This window comes from Haemaphysalis longicornis, unplaced genomic scaffold (assembly GCF_048455015.1).
Source record: "Haemaphysalis longicornis isolate Haplotype H1 unplaced genomic scaffold, Haemaphysalis longicornis Haplotype H1 scaffold_2, whole genome shotgun sequence".
Classification (NCBI taxonomy): Eukaryota; Metazoa; Arthropoda; class Arachnida; order Ixodida; family Ixodidae; genus Haemaphysalis; species Haemaphysalis longicornis.
In genome coordinates, this window is record NW_027526295.1 from 222,248,238 (window position 1) to 222,267,611 (window position 19,374).

The window sequence follows — 19,374 nt, forward strand, 5'->3', positions numbered from 1 at the left end:
GGAGCATGTAAAAAGCGGGGCGAAGCAGCGTGCAGAAAACAATGCGTTAGGCTTACCAAGACGTGCAACAGCAAGTTCACAAAAAATACCCAATCTAAATAATTACAAGCACACCTCCCAACAAGAAAAAAGCGCCCTGAGGCAGCCGCTGTACAGGGAGATAAGGACGTAACGATGCGTCAGGCCTGCCATTCGAACCACGGGCGGAGAACATCGGGACACAAGACGTGAACACCCGGCTGCCGTCGTCGTCGTGCACAAAAAAGCGGCATGATCAAATAACGTAAATATGACGTTTGTTTTGTGACGTCACGGGAAGTCACGTGATTACTTTAGCTTGACGTCACTTCTGCGTGGCAGCAGCCGTTACCAGGGGGGCGCAGCTCGTGCCACGCGCGTGGCAGGAGACTTAACCTACATTATAATACCATCAACGCGTCGTCTGTAGGTCAAGGTCCTCGCTCCATCAACAATCATGGGAGCTGCTCACGCTCATCTCTAGGCTTGTCCTTGCATGCGTATGTTTATTCATGTGCATCCATGAGGCGTCGCAGTACGATTGTTTTTTCGTGGTTGTTGACAAGGAGCAATGCTTTCTGCTGTGTGTGTGTGTGTGTGTGTGTGTGTGTGAGAGAGAGAGAGAGAGAGAGAGAGAGAGAGAGAGAGAGAGAGAGAGAGAGATTTTAACAGCTTGGCAAAAGAAATGTCCCACATAAAGGCCAAAAGAAGGCAAGAAATAGAACAGAAGTGGTGAACAAGGCTTTCACACAACTCCATGGTAATCACTATGAGCATTTAATTTTGAGCTCTCACATTTTCCTTTATTTTCTAAATGGGGCGCAGTTGGTGTAGTATATGCTACCCCACTTCAGTTCTGGTAGAAGCTTCATTGAATACATAGTAAGGCAGTAAAGGAATGTACAGGAAACAGCAAGCTTGCACCAGCAAAGAGGCATGGGGGCTACGGAACTTCCCCCAAAATAAGCCTGCATTGCCCTACAAAAGTACGATGTAGTAAGCAGAAGTGGTGAAGTCGCAATCATAGGAACAATGGTATAAGTCTTGGAAAATATTGACGCCTGCGAGTGTAATAAAAGCAGAGCATTCAGCTCTTTCATCCAAAGAACTGGAAAAAGTCACTGAGTCCAGCACCTCCACCCCCTCAAGTGCATGTAATGAGCTTGAGTTCGCATGGTACTGGCAGTTTCTGCTGCCCCTATTTTTGAGTACCCCTGTCGGTAGAAGACGTTCAGCTCTGCAAGACATTCGGTAGTGCTCGCTGCAATGACAGTTTCATTGGATGGGCCGTGTTGAGCTGTATAAATAAACTGAACAATCTTCTCTTTTATGTGGCTGAACTAACCTTACACTGGAAACGATGCCATTATAGCGGTCTTCCGCTGAGGCCAGTTGACATTGAACTACAAGGCATTTCTCACAGTTACACAAGGATGAGCACTTTGTATGCCCAAATGCATCCCGGTGATTTGGAATGCAGACATATGGGGCACTGGATTTGCTGCAATAGCATAATGAAGGCCAAATTACATAGCACATCTAGCTCATATACATGCACAATCTAACCTAATCAACCAGATTCAGGGGAAATCCCCATGGTGGAGTAAGTTTCTGCGAGGGAAAGTTTGACATCCACCTCAATGTAGCCATACGGCTACAATGGGAAGCTGTACAGCTTCCCTTTGTAGCCGTACAGCTGCATTGAGGTGGATGTCAAATTTTCCTTCGTACAATCTAACTGCTCACATCACGAGTGCAACACTCCACAACTTGACGCAAGTTGTGGACAAGGATGTGTCCTCCTCCTGATCTTACTTCCTTCCACTCGGAGAAAACCCTCTCTCCCCTGTTGCAGTTTCACTCCACCATTTCAAGTATTGCTTCATATCACTTTATAATCTACAAGGAGTGTCACGTGACTGAGACACGATGAGCACTATACCACGCTGGTTATATCTGACCTTCAATGACTGACTGGTCAAGCATGTTTCATTGTGTACGAACCATGCAAAACAACACTAAAAACAATTGTAATGAGAACTTAAGAAATTCAGCATCTCACTTTTACATAAAGTAATTTGATTTTTGAGGCCACTGCACAACCGAACTTTTTGAGAAAAACTTGTTTCAGCGCAATGGTGCAGCAGTGTTTGCTTATTGGTCCCCTTCATGGCATGCTCTAAGAGAAAGAAGCAAAAAATCAAGCTTCTTCAAGCAACAAAAGCAATTTGAATTTGCTCGCCTTGCTACTGGATTTGACCAAATCTTCCAGCCCCACAACAATCGGAACAATGGGAGTCAACTACATAGTATTAGTCCTGTCACTCCAGTAAGGTCATAATGAAGTCGTAGGGGCATCTAAAATGTTTCTTTAGTTCACTGAAGGCAGTATGACCCTAAAACATGGGGAGAGCACTTATTATTCTAGCACTCAGAAAGCTTTAATTTAGCTTACCAATAGCTTGGTAGTGTTTATTGTGTATGAAGCAAACTTGGCTCATGCAGCTCTGCCTACAACTTTGCTTGGACATCACTGGCACTACACTTATGGCACAAAGTCAAGGGGATGCAATATGTAGAAAAGAAATGCAGCTCAGTCTTCAAAACACCCGAGCTGTGACAAGTACTGCTTTACGACAAAAAATACACTCATAAGCCAAGTTTTTTTTTTAGAAACCTGAGCTTTGTGCTGTACAATTTAATCACCATCTATGTTTAACTTTACCAGACCTTTTTAAAATATATACCTTGAGGTGCACTTTCCTTATGTTACAAGTTCTTAAAATGCCCAAATTTTGGTGCTACGCATATCTGTCAGACACTTTCTGTTCCTGCAGCTATTTTTGCAATCTCTTCAACCACATAAATGCTTAAGTCAGCTACCAGGATCTGCAATCAAACATGTTGTGAAGGGAAAGGATGGGCAAGGTAAAAAGCCTTATAGAGGAATTTCAAGTTAACTAAACCCTCTTCACCCAACTTTTCGTCACAGCTACATACTGCTTATTAATGAAAAGACCCTCATACATCTACACATCCACATGCCCTAGCTCTGGCAAAATGGACTGCATGGCGGAATTCACGCACACAACTTGAGATTGACGCCTCTTTCATTAAACACGTTGATACTCACCTCATTACTTTATCTGTTAACAGAGCTGTACTTCAGCAATAAAAAATTAGAGCACTAGAATCCTGCTACGTCAAATGTCCTTGTGTCGACACTGCAGCAATAACCACTTGGAACATGTCATTTGGATACAACTAACACATACTGCAAAAGAGACAACAAGTTGTTCTCAAGCTGTCTGAACCGGCACAAAGACTGGTCAGTTCCAGTGGGTATGCACAAAAACGAGAGCACAAGGCTGTCATCAGACACTTGCGTTGATCGATTCTCGGTTGTCGTACGCCCAGAACTCGTTCACATCAATGAGAATGCTGACCACGGTGTTGCCTTTGCCACAACGTATGAGGTCTTTCAGGGTGATCTTGCAAGGGTCCTCAGGCTTCACCATGTCGAAAATTTCATCTTTCACGTCTTCGAATTTCACCGGTTCCTGGCCATGCACCCTCATCCGTTCCTGTATGTCTCGGAAGAAATAGTTCAACGAAAAGACATCGAGGTAGCCACGGCTGTTGATGTCCAGGATGCGGAAAAAGAACTGCAGCGCCTGTGGCTCCCTGCGATTTTCCAGTGCAAGGACAAGATCGAGGTACGTCTTGTAGTCAATGTCTCCATCAAATGTCTGGCACTCCTGAAACACCCTGTCGATGAACGCATCCGTGAGCGTTCCTTTGCCGTAGCGCGCAAGCTCCGCTTTGCTTAGCATGCCATTGCGAGTCCTGTCGAGATGAAGGTAGTCGCCGTACACCTTGAGAGCCGAAGTCGCTGAGAACCAATTTGTGTCCAGTTCTGTGCTGCTGAGTTTGTCGCTGCGCAGCTCCATGAGGTCATCAAGGAACGGGCAGCACAGGATGTCCTGAATCTTGATCTTCCCAGTCCTCAGCGGATCCAGGAAAAAGCAGAATTTCCGGAGCGCTGTGCACACGTAGAAGGAGTGGAACGATTGCTCGATGCCGTTGATTTGGGGAAGGCTAGGAATAAGGTCCTTTATGTACGCTTCCAAGTCAAGCTCTCTCAGATAGCCCTGGCCGGAAACGTCGTAAAATGAAAGGCTAACGCGAGACTGCTGCATCCAGACCTTCTTCATGACGTAGTTGAAAAAGTCCTGCACGCATATTCGGCCGTAGGGGTCTTTCTGCAACAGTTTGGCGAATACCTTGGCCGTAAAGAACGACCGGCACTTTTCGCCGCACCGTTCTGAAACTTTCATGAAATCGGCGTAGTTAAGCATCGCTTTTTCGCGGAGAGGAGGGGAAGACACGTTGTCGAGCTCGTTCATGAGAGTCTTCAGCTCGTCGTGGTCGAGGAGTTCGGCATTTCGGCGCTCTAAAAATCGCGCACGGGACTCTTCTCTCAGTTTCTGCGCCAGCGCATTGTCGTCAGAGGGTAGCTTGTAGTGGAAACGAGGAAGTATGGTCTCTGTAGCCGAGTGCTTCGTCGTCCAGTACATGTACAGCTCCGAGAACAGCTCGTCTTCGCTCTTGCATCCGCCAACGGCAGCTGCTGAAGAAGCTGGAGCCAGGCTGACCCTGCGCAAGGCCTCTACCAACGTTGGCTTCACTTCTGCTTTATGTGCTGGCTCGGCCTGCTCCATCGCTTTGTCTTGTAACGTGCACTGAAGCAGATTAATGCGAGTTACATGCTTTAGATAGCTTGAAAGGCACCGCGACTAGAAACAGAGAACAGGGCTAGAAACCGCAGACAGCAGAAACGCCGCGCCAAAGTAGCTGATGATGATACTGACAAGTCAAGCTGATCAGAAGCCAATCCAAAACGCAAGCCAGCTGATTTGACGCGGGGTTTTCAAAGTTGCTCAAATCTACGAGAGCGCTCCCTGCTTCGGCTTTCAGGTTCATGTGGTGAATGAAATCAAATCGCCGTAATAATTGTCAGCCCAACTGCTAAACGAGCAATAGGCTCAGCCAAATCGTTACTTTCTAACCACGTACCAAGGTAATTAGATGGGGATGCGTGTGGGAATCTCTAAAGCCACTGAAGGAGAGAGAGAGAGAGAGAGAGAGAGAGAGAGAGAGAGAGAGAGAGAGAGAGAGAGAGAGAGAGAGAGAGAGAGAGAGAGAGAGAGAGAGAGAGAGAGAGAGAGATTCACCCACTAGCTTGCCCCTTCATGTTGCTTTAGGGTATCCCCGTCGCAATGAGGGTCATTGAAATCACCAGCCATTAGTTGACTGGCGCGAACAGAATAATATCTGCCACGCGTTCCTTTGTGGATATACCAGTAAAATATTTTTAAATGCTCAGTAAGCCCTCCGCTCTATGCCAATGGAGACACTCAAATATGGCCTGGATATACTGTCCAATCTGGAAGCAAAGAGAAATTTAGTTTCATGATGAAATTCTCACTAGATAAATGTCGCGGTTGCAATTTCGCTGCTAAAACATTAAATCGTGAGACAGTAGGTTGCCGCAAAGGCTTCAATGAGATTGTCCTAGCAAAAACTGTTCTTGTGACGGTGACAAAAAAAAAAAAACGACGAAGCAGCGAGAGAGCACGGTGATTTCGACGTCTACTTAGAGGTCATAAGTGCTACGAATTCGTCGTAGTTAATTTGGCCGTCACCATCGACGTCGGCTTCTCGTATCATTGCGTCGACTTCTTCGTTTGTCAGTTTTTCTCCCAGAGTGGTCATCACGTGCCGAAGCTCCGCCGCAGTGATGAACCCGTTCCCATCTCTGTCGAAAACCTACGCAAAAAGAAAATTTGCGTGTTAAGACACCATGCATGTCCATGTCATGATTCATATAAACCAAGGCTTAATCGTGATGTACTGGGTTAAGGCCAACTGCAGTCAAAATTTCGACTTCTTGAAAACACTATTTCCCATCTCTGTCGAAAACCTACGCAAAAAAAAAGAAAGCAATACGCAAAATACAACAGCTGAAGTACGCGCGTGGGCGCCGCAAGCGGTCAGCAATAATTGGTGATTTTGAAAACGAAATCGAGGACAGAGTGGCCATTGAAGTGACGTTGCAGCCGTCCAGCGAACAGCCAGATTGCCGGCAGCTCGGGAGCAAGCCTTCGCGCAAGCTCTACGCGCACATGAGGCAGCAAATGGGTGAAGCGCTCGCAGCAGAGCTCGACCGATTCTCCAGCTGCGTGGCTGGCCAGGGGAAGAAGCCCCGGACGGCCGGAGAGTACCAGGCGCGTCATGGCTATGGCGTCATGGCATCATGGATACACCGCCAGGTGCAGCGTGGTCTGCGGCGTGGTGGTGGTACAAAGTTTATTTAGCCGAAAGGAAGGTGTAGAAGGGAGTGGTTAGCCTCCTAAGTCCAGGAGGCCTCTTGCTCGGGCTGCCTCCAGGGCGCGCTGCACCAGGGCGGCCTGGCGGTGCGGTGTGGAGCTGGTCAGCTCGGACTCCCACTGGTCAGGGGAAGAGGAGGGGTGGGGGTGTAGGTGTTGGGGGCAGGAGAAGACTAGGTGGTAGGAGGGATGGGACAATGTGGGCAGTCGGGTGGGAAAAGAGAAGGGGAAATGTGGGATAGGATGATGTGGTTAAAGTAGGTTTCGGTCTGTAGTCGGCGGATGATGTAGGCTTGTTTGGCGGTAAAGGAAGGGGGGGGGGGGGGGCTATCGCCGTCGGGAGTTTGTGTAGTAGGAGAGGATGGAGTTGTACGTGGGGTCAAGAGGTGTCAGAGCTCCTGGGTCGGGGGCGGGGCAGTTGCTTGGTTAGGCGAGGCGAGGGAAGTGCCCGTGTAATGAGTGCGCGGGCTGCGGTGTGGGCTGCCTCATTTCCTGCCAGGCCGGGGTGTCCGGGGTCCAGACGACAGAGAGGTCAATGTCTTCAGGGAGGCGTTGAAAGAGGTGAATGGCTGCTGGCGGGGCGAGGCCGGCTTGGTAAAGGCGACAGGCTTGCTGCGAGTCGGTGATTATGGTCAGGTAGGGTTGGTGGCAGTGGGTCAGGGCAGCGTGGGCGATGTCGAGGGACTCGGCGGTGACTGTGGGGATGTGGCGGTAGGAGGCCGCGGTGCGGAGGCGGCCCTCGTTGGTGAGGACTGCAATGGTGGTGCTGTGGCGGGTGGAAGACTGGGCGATGTCGGTATAACGGGTGTTCGGATCCATGCCGTAGCGTCTTTCGAGGAATCGGACGCGGGCGTTGCAGCGGCCTTGGTTGTAGAAGGGTTGCATATGCTTGGGGACGGGAGGGACGTGGATGCGTTGGCGAATGGAGAGGGGAATACGTTGGTACGCGTGTGGGGTGTAGGGGGCCGTGCGTCTGATGACCTGAAGTACCCTTCGACCGGCCGGTGTGAGGGAGAGTCGGTGCAGGTGGGAAGTGCGTTGGGCTTCCAAGATTTCTGTGAGGGTGTTGTGGAGGCCAAGCTGGAGGAGGCGTGTGTTGAAGGTGTAGGTAGGGAGGCCTAAGGCTGCTTTGTAGGTCTTGCGGATCAGAGCGTCCAGCTCGTTAGCGTCTTGTATCTTGAGGTTGACGGAAGGGCAGCTGTATGTGAGGCGACTGATGAGGAGGGCTTGAACGAGTTTGCAGGTGGTGGATTCTTTGACGCCGTAGGTGGAGCTGCGGATGCGCCGAATGACGTGCGTATGTTGGGTGATTGTTTTGTGGAGCTGTGGGAGAAGAATGGCGCCGGAGCCGTCGTAGTGAAAAGGAACGCCGGGTACCCGAAGGGTGCTTGGCATTCCCCAAGCAGGCCGACTTGGGTAATGCGAGTGCCGTGGATGGTCACTTGTGGCCCCGGGATGGGTTGTGGAGGGCGGCCGCGGGTGCGGGCTCGGAGAACGAGGAGGGCTGACTTGCTTGGTTCGATTTTTAGGCCTCTGGGGTTTATGTAGTTGACGGTCAACGTTGCTAGATCTGTTCCAGTTGTAAAACTCCGCCTGAAAGCGGCGCGTGAACGTGACCCCTGTTCGTTTACGCCCGCGTGGTGGCGCTGCTGCCACGGTCGGCCTAGAGGTCCTGTATATAGCTCCCGCAGAGAGTATATAGCTCCCTGCGGGAGCTATATACAGGAACTCTAGGTCGGCCCGATCGGTCGGCTCCGCGGGCGCTTCGTTATGCAGCACTCCGCAGTAACCGGGACGCACATGGGTTCTTTTCGAGTTGATTGTGTCATAATTTCTGGTTTTAAGCTGGGGAGGCAGGTTCAAAACGTACATTTTTACGTGCTTGACGTATGCAGATATCTGTACTGACGCTGTGTTCTGGGTACGCAGTGCTACGGTGCAGTGCTACGCAGTTGCTCGGTGCCGACGAGCCCGCCTGACCGCTGTATGGCTGTCCCTGTTCGTTCTGCGCGCTATGTACATAATTGATAGCACAGTGCATAGAATGTTTAGAAGTTTCATGCAAAGCCACAAGTATGGTAGGCAATCTCGGGAGGTTATTAAGGGTTCTCTGAACTAAAATTCCGCTAATATGAGCAAAGCATCGATAACTGAAGTTAGATACCCGCGAGAACTATCTGAAAATTTGAAACGCCAACTTGAGCCGAAATTGCATATATTAAATTTTTGGGAATTCACTTTTCATAAGGCATAAATGTATGTCTGCGCTGGTTCGCAATGCAGCATTCCGCCGTTTACAGAATGTAACGCGAACGGATGTTTTCGAAACGGTTGAGTCTGAATTTCGGGATTTCATCTCGTGGGGCAGGTTCGGGCTTAGATTTGGGTGCCTGGTACGCGAAAAGTTTAGTACTGAAGTAAATTCAGCGTGCTGGGCACACAACGCCAGCGAAGGCGGGGGAGACGGCAGGCATATGACAAAAACAACACACGCGTTTGATAGTTTTCTGGTGGACTGTTTTGACGTGAGAGCGGCTATGTCGGGAACGTTCTCTGTCAGGTAACTTTCATATTAAATTAGAATATAACCTCATCTGCATTCTTATGTTCCTACGTGGAACAGGTTATAGGACATCTGCGCTGCTCGTATTTCGTTTGCTAACCAAATCCTTCGTAACTATACTCGCAAAGAAGCATTTTTTTTTCGATTTGTGTACTTACTGCCAGTAGCATTTTACGGCGGTCTTCACATGCCCAATAGTAAAGCCTCTAAACTTCTAGAGGAATTCTCCCACATGTTAAATGAAAAGAACAGTACTAGAGGGCGCGAACTCTATTGTAGGTACTATTTTATAGAAACTATAGGCACGCTTGCTCGTTTCACATGCAGTCAAAGCAGGCGAGTTTCATGCGATTGCTGTCATCTCTGGAAATGCATCCCCATAACAATGACGGGCGCACGTCCATGAATATGTGGTTTGCATAGTAAACGTACAAATGTTCTATCAGTGCTCAACGTGATCAAAGACGCACCAAAATACATATCCGAAAAGCGCTGTGCCATTCGTGAAGGCGTAATGGGTCCTTGGGTAGATTCTTCTTTTTGTTCGAAGATCACGCTAAATTGTGGCCACTACTTCAACAAATAGCAAAGCAACGCGGCAAGCTAGCTCACAAAGCCCACGGGTTCGATTCCCGGCCTCTGCTGCCGCTTTCTGATGGGGGCGAAAAGCGAAAAAATTATTCCGGAGCCCTCCACTACGGCGCGCCTCATCGCCTGCGTTGCGTCGGTGCGTTAAACCCTGTGGCTTGTGATTGATTTATTAATCAATCAATCAATCAATAACAAACTACATACGGGCATTTCGGGAGCGCAGTGCGAATGCGAACAAAAATGCTACCCACGCACAAACTCACTCCAACATGCGGTTTCACGCGACGGCTGCGTTCCGAAGCCAGCGGACCGGGCTGATCTAAGGACCTTACGCTGATCTAAAGTTCCTGTATATACACCATTTTCCATAAGCAGCCGGGAAAGGGGGAAAATACTCTCAAACCAGTTCTCTTGGCGGCCGACCAGCGTTGCCTGTGCGCGTTGGGCTGTTAAAATCGCCCGGCGCGGTGTGCTCCGCTGCGTAGTTCGGGAGTATTTCGCACCGTTTGCTTAGTTTTTGCGGAACTTTCAACTGTTTTAGCCAATGCTGCGATGCCGTTCAAGGCGCAAACGTCGCTTGGCCAGCACTGCGCGGTGGTGGGTTATTGAACAACCAGAGAAAGTGAGAAACAGTCGCCAACAGCACGCATGTGCGCGACACTGCCTGGAGAAAATGCACTGCGGTCGCGGCGTGTTTTTGCTGCATCGCTTCCCAACGCACACCGAGTTGAGATATCGGTGGATGCCGTTGATAAATCGCAACGACTTTGTACCAACGACCAACTCCAGGGTTTGTTGGGTGTACTTGGACGGCATGCAGACGGAGCAAAATCCATTCATTGCACGCAATGCTGCGACAGGGAACGGAACCCCCTTAAATGTTAGAAGCAACTTTATCTTTTACAATACAGCATTGATTGATTGGTTGATTGATTAATTGATTCATTATGGTGTTTAACGCCCCAACGCTTCATGGGTGATGAGGCGCGCCGCAGTGGTGGGCTCCGGATTAATTTTGACTACCTGGGGATCTTTCACGAGCGCCGATACAATACAACATTACAATAACTTCTGGTTCCTTGTAGTCAATTTAAAATACCATATATTGTTTGTCATTACAGCCGATTGGCATTAAACAATCCCCTTTTCATTTATAGTAACCTTTAAAATCACGGCGTTTTGTTTACTTTTTTTTCAGGCCAACGCATTACACTGCCAAACGATATGAAAAGATAACTTTCTCCACCGCACACTGCTGGTCGATAGCAGGATAAGCAGGCAGCCCAATGTGGAAACGCAGCTGGAGATACGCGTGAACGCTGCATTTGGAAAATAGCTCAGCCTGTTCACAACGCGGTCAAAGGAAAAGCTTCTACTCCTTTTGCGTTGGCACGGCATCTAAAGTATTACAATTACAAAACAGTTACTGCTGCTCGCGTACAGCATATGTGGTGCAAGCAGCGGTTTTACAAAGGTGGGCTCCGAGCGAAAAGCCACATGCGCTGCGCAGAGTTAGGTCAATCATGGTCAACCAATATTAAGTCGCCCGAACTTTGACCCTTCTGCTCAACCTTCGAATAGTAAGTTGACTGGTTGTGCGGTCGTGTTATTTTTCCGCCCAGGTAATTTCGTTTTGTCAGTAACCTTCATAAGTCTAGTTAAGAAAGATTATATTGCATTGCAATGTCAACAGCGTAGCAATCGCCTCGTCGAAAGTCCATCGCCAGCACGGATCACCGTGACCCACATATGCTGTGCGCGCTCCGCATTCGACGTCCGCGCTTCCGTAAACATGACTAATCGGTGAACATAACAAGCACAGTGGCATTGAAAACACGTATTTACTCCCCGATATCGATTTCAATGTCAGTCGGTGCCATACCGGAACGTTTGCATCGCGGAACTGCGGAGCACCAGCGGCACCACTACCACACTGCTACTACTGCTTGCAACAGACGGAGTCGGCATTTTCCACTCTGGCAGCACATTAGGACCTAAAATCCGTACGCAGATGATGAAAACAAAACAGAACACACACACACACACAAGCACTGCAACCGCTAACTTAACGCCAAACCACTACGGTTCGCTCGGTAATGCACGGGTACCAAGCAGACGCACGGAAAGAACGGAGCACTTAACAGCCCAGCGCGGAGGTTTCGGCGGTCGCTTCATAGACGGCGCTAGCGGTCCGGTCAGAAAAAGCAAATGGCGGCGCCCACCTCTAGCAAGGAAAAACACCATTTTCCTTGCTAGAGGTGGGCGCCGCCATTTGCTTTTTCTGACCGGACGCTAGCGCCGTCTATGAAGCGACCGCCGAAACTTCCGCGCTGGGCTGTTAAGTGCCCCGTTCTTTCCGTGCGTCTGCTCGGTACCCGTGTATTACCAAGTGAACCGTAGTGGTTTGGCGTTAAGTTAGCGGTTGCAGTGCTTGTGTGTGTGTCTGTTCTGTTTTGTTTTCATCATCTGCGGACGGATTTTAGGTCTTCATTTGCTGCCAGAGCGGAAAATGCCGATCCCGGCTGTTGCGAGCAGCAGTAGCAGTGTGGTGGTGGTGCCGGTGGTGCTCCGCAGTTCCGCGATGCAAACGTACCGGTATGGCACCGACTGACATAGAAATCGATATCGGGGAATAAATACGTGTTTTCAATGCCACCGTGCTCGTTATGTTCACCGATTAGTCATGTTTACGAAAGCGCGGACGTCGAATGCGAAGCGCGCACAGCATATGTGGGTCACGGTGATCCGTGCTGGCGATGGACTTTCGACGAGGCGATTGCTACGCTGTTGACATTGCAATGTAATATAATCTTTGTTAACTATACTTATGACGGTTACTGACGAAACGAAATTACCTGGGCGGAAAAACAGCACGACCGCACAACCGGTCAAATTACTATTCGAAGGTTGAGCAGAAGGGTCGACGTTCGGGCGAGTTAATCTGGTTGATCATGATCGTGATTATGATTGACCTAACTCTGCGCAGCGCATGTGGCCTGTCGCTCGGAGCCCACCTTTGTGAAACCGCTGCTTGCACCACAAATGCTTTACGCGACCAGCAGTAACTGTTTTGTAATTGTAATTAGATTCCGTGACAACGCAAAAGGACTTGAAGCTTTCCCGTTGCCCGCGTTGTGATCAGGTTCAGGCATTTTCCAAATGCAGCGTTCACGCGTATCTCGAGCTTCGTTTCCACATTGGGCTGCCTGCTTATCCTGCTATCGACCAACAGTGTGCGATGGAGAAAGTTATCCTTTCATATCGTTTGGCAGTGTAATGCGTTGGCCTGAAAAAAAGTAAACAAAACGCCGTGATTTTAAAGGTTAGATTAGATGAAAAGGGTATTGTTTAATGCCAATCGGCTGCAATGACCAAACAGTATATGGTATTTTAAATTGACTACAAGGAACCAGAAGTTATTGTAATGTTGTATTGTATCGGCGCTCGTGAAAGATCCCCAGGTGGTCAAAATTAACCCGGAGCCCTCCACTACGGCGTGCCTCATCACCCATGAAGCGTCGGGGCGTTAAACACCATAATGAATCAATTAATCAATCAACCAATCAATCAATGCTGTATGGTAAACGATAAAGTTGCTTTTAACATTTTGGGGGGTTCCGTTCCCTGTCGCAGCTTCGCGTGTGATAAATGGATTTTGGTCCGTCTGCTTGCCGTCCAAGTGCACCCAACAAACCCTGGATTTGGTCGTTGGTACAAAGTTGTTGCGATTTATCAGCGGCATCCACCAATATCTCAACTCGGTGTGTGTTGGGAAGCGATGCAGCAAAAACACGCCGCAACCGCACTGCATTTTCTCCATGCAGTGTCGTGCACATGCGTGCTGTCAGCGACTGTTTCTCGCTTTGTCTGGTTGTTCAATAACCCACCACCGCGCAGTGCTGACCAAGTGACGTTTGCGCCTTGAACGACATCACAGCATTGGCTAAAACAGTTGAAAGTCCCGCAGAAACTAAGCACGCGGTGCGAAATACCCCCTGTATACGCAGCGGAGCATACCGCGCCGAGCGATGTTAGCAGCCCAGCGCGCACAGGCAACACTGGTCGGCCGCCGAGAGAACTGGTTTGAGAGTATTTTCCTCCTTTCCCGGCTGCTTATGGAAAATACGCTGGTCCTGTCGCGCGCGCCGCCACGCGGCGTCAACGGAAAGGCGTCACGCGCCGCGGCGGAGTTTTATATCTGAAAGGATCTAGACACGTTGGGTGACGTTGGTGTCGATGGCTTGCTGGAGGGCGTCTTGTTGCGCGCCGCTGGAGCCGCTGGTAGTCCATATAGTGAGGCCATCGGCACAAAGCGTAGGGAGGATGCCGGGGATGTCGTCATTGAGGAGGCTGGGGACCTGGAGGAGGGCGATATTAAAGAGTAAGGGGGGAATTACGGAGCCTTGCGGTGTGCCTTTGGCAGGTGTGTAAAAGATAGGGGATCGGAGAGGGCCGAGCCGGAGGGTGGCAGTGCGATCCCGCAAGAACGCCGAGACGAATTGGTAGGTGCGGTGGCCGCAACCGGTGAGCCATGAAGAGAAAACACAAGTTTGGTTCATTCGAAAGATTGCCTCGTTAGAACCATAACGACACCACTTATAACGCAAACTTCGCTCAAATAAGCTACATAATTAGGAAAAACGGGAATGGTCATGCGACCCACCAGCTCATTTCCCGCAACAGAACCTATGCCGTCACATGGGCTAAGCTCTGCGATTGGCGGAGGCCGGCAAAAGCAAACGCATGTTAGGCAGGGCTTACAGTTTGCATAGCGAGCTAAATGCCCGTGAAACATACTGCACATTCTTTTTATGACAAAGAACGGTGGAGTAAACGGTTGAAGTTCCGAACGATGAAGTTCCGAACGAACACGCAAGCGTGTGCGCCAATGCGTACGAAACAACCGCCTGGCCGAGCTCGACATCTCGCCGTCGCGCAGACGAATTTTCGGGTTCGAGGCGCTCTGACCTTGGAGGAAAAATGCCGTAAACACCGCGCATTGACGCTCGTATCTTTCTGGTCGAAGCAGAGAGCTCGCGCGAACGGCTTTCCATACACGACACCGGCCAACTGGCATAAGCGATACTGCTACTGAAGTTGAACTATTATTAACCGTAATAAAAGTACGGCACATACGTACCAGTCTGTATTCGTCCGTGGCGACGGCGCTGACGAGGCAGCGGTGCCGACGGCAGGGCGTTCGTCTGTTGTGGCTATCGCGGAATGGTCGCTTTCCCGTCCACCGCGTATCCCACAACTCTTGCCGCTCGTGCACTTAGAAGCGTTGAGCGTTCAAGTGGTGTGAGGTTGTTAAATGCAAGCCGGCGCTCCTCGGCGAGAGTTTTGTTCTCCGGATCAGGCGATTCCATGACTAGGGCTGCGGGTGCACTAGGTTTTACTAGCATTTTTAAAATGGCCGCCGTCTCGGTCGACTCCCGCGTGTGGGTGCTATATGGAGTCGACATACTAAGTATCTGTTTCATGGACCGGCCCGTGTGACACCATTGCTCACGTCACCAAATGTGCAATTTTAGCGGGAGATTTAAAATTTTGGCTTAAATTGCCTTATTTCTCAGTGAATAAAGCATCATTTGCTTCCGGGAAAGCGCTTGGGGTACTATGAAACACCTAATCTTTCGAATAAAACAAACTTTTGTTTTCTCTTCATGGCTCCTTTAAGGCACATTCCCACTGGCGATTTGTCTCGTCGCGCGACGGCGCGAGTCGCGCGATGAGGCCTTGAGGTGGTGTTCGCACTTGCGATGAGCGATGATGCGACTGCGTTCAGCGCAGCTGCTTCCCGACTTGTACATACGACCTCGTTGGTGCGTCAACCATTCGAAGTCAAAGAATACGCGACAAAAACAGGTAGAAATCAAACTAAAACACATGCTACTAACCTGGAGCAATGCCGAAAGCATTTGCGGGTTGCGGGAGGAGCAGAAAATAACAAACTCACGAAGGCTCTTTTCAACATATTATTGCACGAAGAAATGCACACGCTTGCTTTCACGCCACAACACCCGCATCACGGCCCACAAATGTCGCTTCTTTTCACAGGCGCAACGTTCTGACGCCTCCGAACTCTACGCGTGTTTACCAGTCGCCGATAGACGAAGAGGCTGCAAGTCAACCTACCGTCTCGCTGTCCACCTAGCTCTATTTACAATCCATACACGCTTCTCCACACTGATGAGTTCCACGCTATTCGTTGATTAGTGCACGCGTACGCTGAAGCCACTGACCAAAGAACCGATGCACACGGGAAGTTGCTTGCCGGCCCGACCCGGGCGGGTACAGCGATAGCGGGCCAAGCCGGCCAAGCGCCTGGCCGAGCGAGCCAGCGGCGGTGGCGGCGCTCGCCCGCCCGCCCACAGCGTTTGCATACCGGATGTAAAGAAACGTTTCGTTTCCGGCTACGTCAGCCTACTCCGTGGCCATGATTGGCTTACCGGTTTTGCGGGGCCGTCGCGCGACGAGGGAATTCGGACCGGGAGCGATCTGCTCCGCCGTCGCAAAACTCCGAAAAGCGACGGCCGGCTCGTCGCTTTGCGACGTCGCTTTTCGTCGCGCGACGAGGCGCATCGCCAGTGGGAATGTGCCTTTAAGGTTATCGAGGATGGCTTGGTGCGTAACGTTGTCGAAGGCCCTTTTGGCATCCAGGGTGAGGAGTGTTTTGGGGGTGTCACGGCTGAGGTGGTCGTGGAACTGTTCTTTGATTTGTATGAGGACGTCTTGGGTGGAGAGGTGTTGGCGGAAACCGAACATGGTGAGTGGGTACAGGTTACGGTCTTCGAGGTAGGTGGTGAGGCACTGGTGAACTAGGTGTTCAAAGATCTTGCCGAGGCAGGAGGTGAGGGCGATGGGCCAGAGTGTTGTGGCGGAGACGGGTTGTTGGGCTTGGGGATAAGGGTGATGTCTGAGTGGCGCAACTGTGAGGGGTACGTGCCGGCTTCCCAGTGGTTATTGTATTAAGTGAGGAGGTCTTCAAGGGTGTCGCCCGGAAGGTTGCGGACAGTTCGATAGGTAATGTGGTCTCTGCCCGGGGTGGAGTTGCGGGTGAGGCGGGCAAGGGTGGCGTGGAGTTCGGTCATGATGAAGGGGGGGGTCCATGTTGGCGTTGGGGTGGGTGGGGGGGGGGGGGGGGGGTCCGGTGTATTGAAGGTTCAGGGCGGGGGAATGGTTGACCGGATCACCAAAGAGATGCTGCCTGATGGTGCGGAGAAGCTCGCGAGAGGGTTGCGAATGGTTGCGGATGAGTTGATGGATGCGGCTCGTTGATTGACGTTGAGTGGAGTGGTTGTCCAGGAGGGAACCGAGGAGGTGCCAGGTCTTGCGAGTGTGGAGGGTACCTTGCACGCGGGTGCAAAAGTCCCGCCCGTTTTGGTTGTGAAGCTCGCTGGAGTACGTTTGCATCTGTTGGTTCAGGCGGGCTATACGTTTCCTGAGGAGGGGATTGTGGCGCTGGCGCTTCATCTTTTAAAAAGGCTCAGACGGGCATACCACATGTGGAGGAGGTGGGGATCGGCCGCCGGCGTGGCGTCTGTAAGGACTATGGATTAGGTGCGGCCTCAAACCCCCTGTTCTATGGCCTGTGCCCAGTCGTCCAGGTTAGGGGCCAATGAGTGGTAAGGCGCGTGGGTGGGATCCTTGCGAAAGTTGGGCCTGTTCGTGAGGCGTGCGGTGCCTCTGCGGAGGGGTTTGAGAACGAAGGGTACGCGTAGAGCGGCGGAGCTTTTTTAAGCGCTTTTGACTGCGTTTCACGGGACTACCACTCGTGTCCCAGCTATTTGGTGGTACGTTCTACACATCAAAAATAAATTTGGTTAGGGCGAAATTTGAGTGCGGTTGGCCTTTAATTGATAGGCTTCCGATTGCAAAACTTCCACTAGCGCCATATAAGCCGATGTCACGACAGGCATGAAACAGGAGTTGACTAAACACAGCCCCACTCTCTGTCCGAGGGCACAAAAGGTGTTGCGCATGCTATGATTGATCCTGGATCTCGAAGAAACGTGTAATTAAAGCGCTGCGTTAATTGAAAGCGCTCGTCCGTGTGTATTCTTTCCGTCCCTTGTGTTTCTGCTGCGCTACATTTGTTCACTATGAAGGTTCGGGGCGGGGGGATGGTTGACCGGATCACCAAAGAGATGCTGCCTGATGGTGCCTGATGGTGCGGTTGAATGGAATTCACAAGTCACATAAAAATCAATGAGGTCTGCGAAATACATCAGTTTTATTTCATAGAAGTATTTGTGCAAGAAAGACATTGGTGATAAACAATATCAAAATTTTATTGCCGTCCACAGTGTGATATGTTCCTCTCACAGGTGAAAAGGGGTAGCTATACAGCAGGCTGTCTCCCATACCTAATATAGCATCAACTTCCACGAGATACCTGACCCCATATGTTAGCAGCCGATTACGTTGTCTAGAGCACACTACGTTCGTAATGCACCAATTAGGACACTTTAGTGAAAATTTTCAGCAATTTTCAGCAAATCCCCAGCAATTATTCACACACTGGCTGTACAATTGATAACGCTTTAACATTATTTCGTAATACACCAGTGAACTGCCGAAATCTTTTACAACGGATGCAGGCATGGCACAGCAAAGGAACGCAAACTGGTCCGACCTATTTATCTTTTAGTTCTTGAAGGTCTTGAAGATTTTCCAAGCGCCTCCTTGGCTCATGAAGCACGCATAAAAAGCGTGTTTTGTGGTGCAAGGATTTTCTAAGAACCAGACAGGAAAGGAGAATTCGATAGCGACCATCTCAATGAACTGGCAGACTATACGCGAGGAATGCCATGGGCGTTGTCTGATGTGGGGTCGCGCACGCGAGCAGACATGTGACATGTTTTGTCTTTTCGACTCGCCCAGCAACGCATTCCCTGGCGGCGTCAACTGCCAGCCCTGGATTGCAACCGGGAAAAAAAAAAAACTGGGCGTTATAGCTGCAGGAGTCGTGGCGCCAATCCTTAGGTCAACAATATGCTGCCCGCGGGCACACTGCGTTCAGGATGTTGAGGCAAATAGATGCGAATTTCGGCCGTAGTTAAGTTCGGCCAAAGGAGTCAAGACGCACGAATATAGAATGCCGGTTACACGCCGGAGCAGAAAATCCGGAGGTGGACCTCCAGGTACGCAGCGCGGGAGACCCTGAGCATCCACGTCATGCCGTCAAAAGCAGCCACGCACCGGCGAGGACCACCCTCCTCATGCTCTCTACGCGGAGGCCGAAGACTCACCTTGAAGGCTTCGCGGATCTCCTCTTCGGTGTCCGTGGTGCGCACCTTCTTGGTCATCATGGCGAGGAACTCCGGGAAGTCGATGGTGCCGTTGTTGTCGATGTCCACCTCAGCGATCATGTCCTTGAGCTCGGCCTCGGTCGGGTTCTGGCCCAGGGCGCGCATCACGGTGCCCAGCTCCTTGGTGGTGATCACGCCGTCGCCGTCCTTGTCGAACAACGCGAACGCCTGCTTGAACTCGTCGATCACGTCCTCGGAGACCAGCATGCCGACCGGTAGCTGCACGGCCAGTGCCGCCGGCTTGCTGCTGCCGCTGCTGCCGCTGGCTTTCTTCGCGGACTCCTTCGGCTCCTTCTTGGAGCCCTTGCCGCTGGAAGACGCCTTGCCCGCGTCGGCCTGCGCCGCCGGCGCTCCCGCTTTAAAGGCGGCATGGGGCGCGTCGGGGCCTTTCTTCGCCTGCTCTGGCGGGTGGCGGTCCGTGGAGCGCTTCATGCGCGCGCCGGCTCGTGGGCCCACACACGCGCCCTCGCTGCGACCGCGTGCGCACCCACAGGTCTCT

The 19,374-nt window shown here is 50.8% G+C and overlaps 2 protein-coding genes across 2 annotated transcripts; both read right to left on the reverse strand.

Moving 5' to 3' along the window:
- Positions 1-872: 872 nt before the first annotated feature.
- On the reverse strand, positions 873-4,884 carry LOC144169972 (serine/threonine-protein phosphatase 2A regulatory subunit B'' subunit gamma-like). The gene has a single exon (XM_077699450.1). It carries the CDS (start codon positions 4,737-4,739, stop codon positions 3,393-3,395), a length of 1,347 nt encoding a protein of 448 aa, XP_077555576.1. The 5' UTR covers positions 4,740-4,884; the 3' UTR covers positions 873-3,392.
- Positions 4,885-5,670: 786 nt separating this feature from the next.
- LOC144169973 (uncharacterized) lies at positions 5,671-19,082 on the reverse strand. The gene is made up of 2 exons (XM_077699451.1): positions 18,816-19,082; positions 5,671-5,847 (listed from the first exon to the last, which is right to left on the reverse strand). The coding sequence occupies exons 1-2, from the start codon at positions 19,080-19,082 to the stop codon at positions 5,671-5,673; spliced, it is 444 nt and encodes a 147-aa protein (XP_077555577.1).
- Positions 19,083-19,374: the final 292 nt, after the last annotated feature.

Bases quoted from the DNA above. Each gene is read 5' to 3' on its own strand.
- LOC144169973 (XM_077699451.1), bottom strand. From the start codon at position 19,082: ATGCTGGTCTCCGAGGACGTGATCGACGAGTTCAAGCAGGCGTTCGCG. The intron at 5,848-18,815 runs GTGAGTCTTCGG...CTTTTTGCGTAG, and splicing joins AGATCCGCGAAGCCTTCAAG to GTTTTCGACAGAGATGGGAA.
- LOC144169972 (XM_077699450.1), bottom strand. From the start codon at position 4,739: ATGGAGCAGGCCGAGCCAGCACATAAAGCAGAAGTGAAGCCAACGTTG.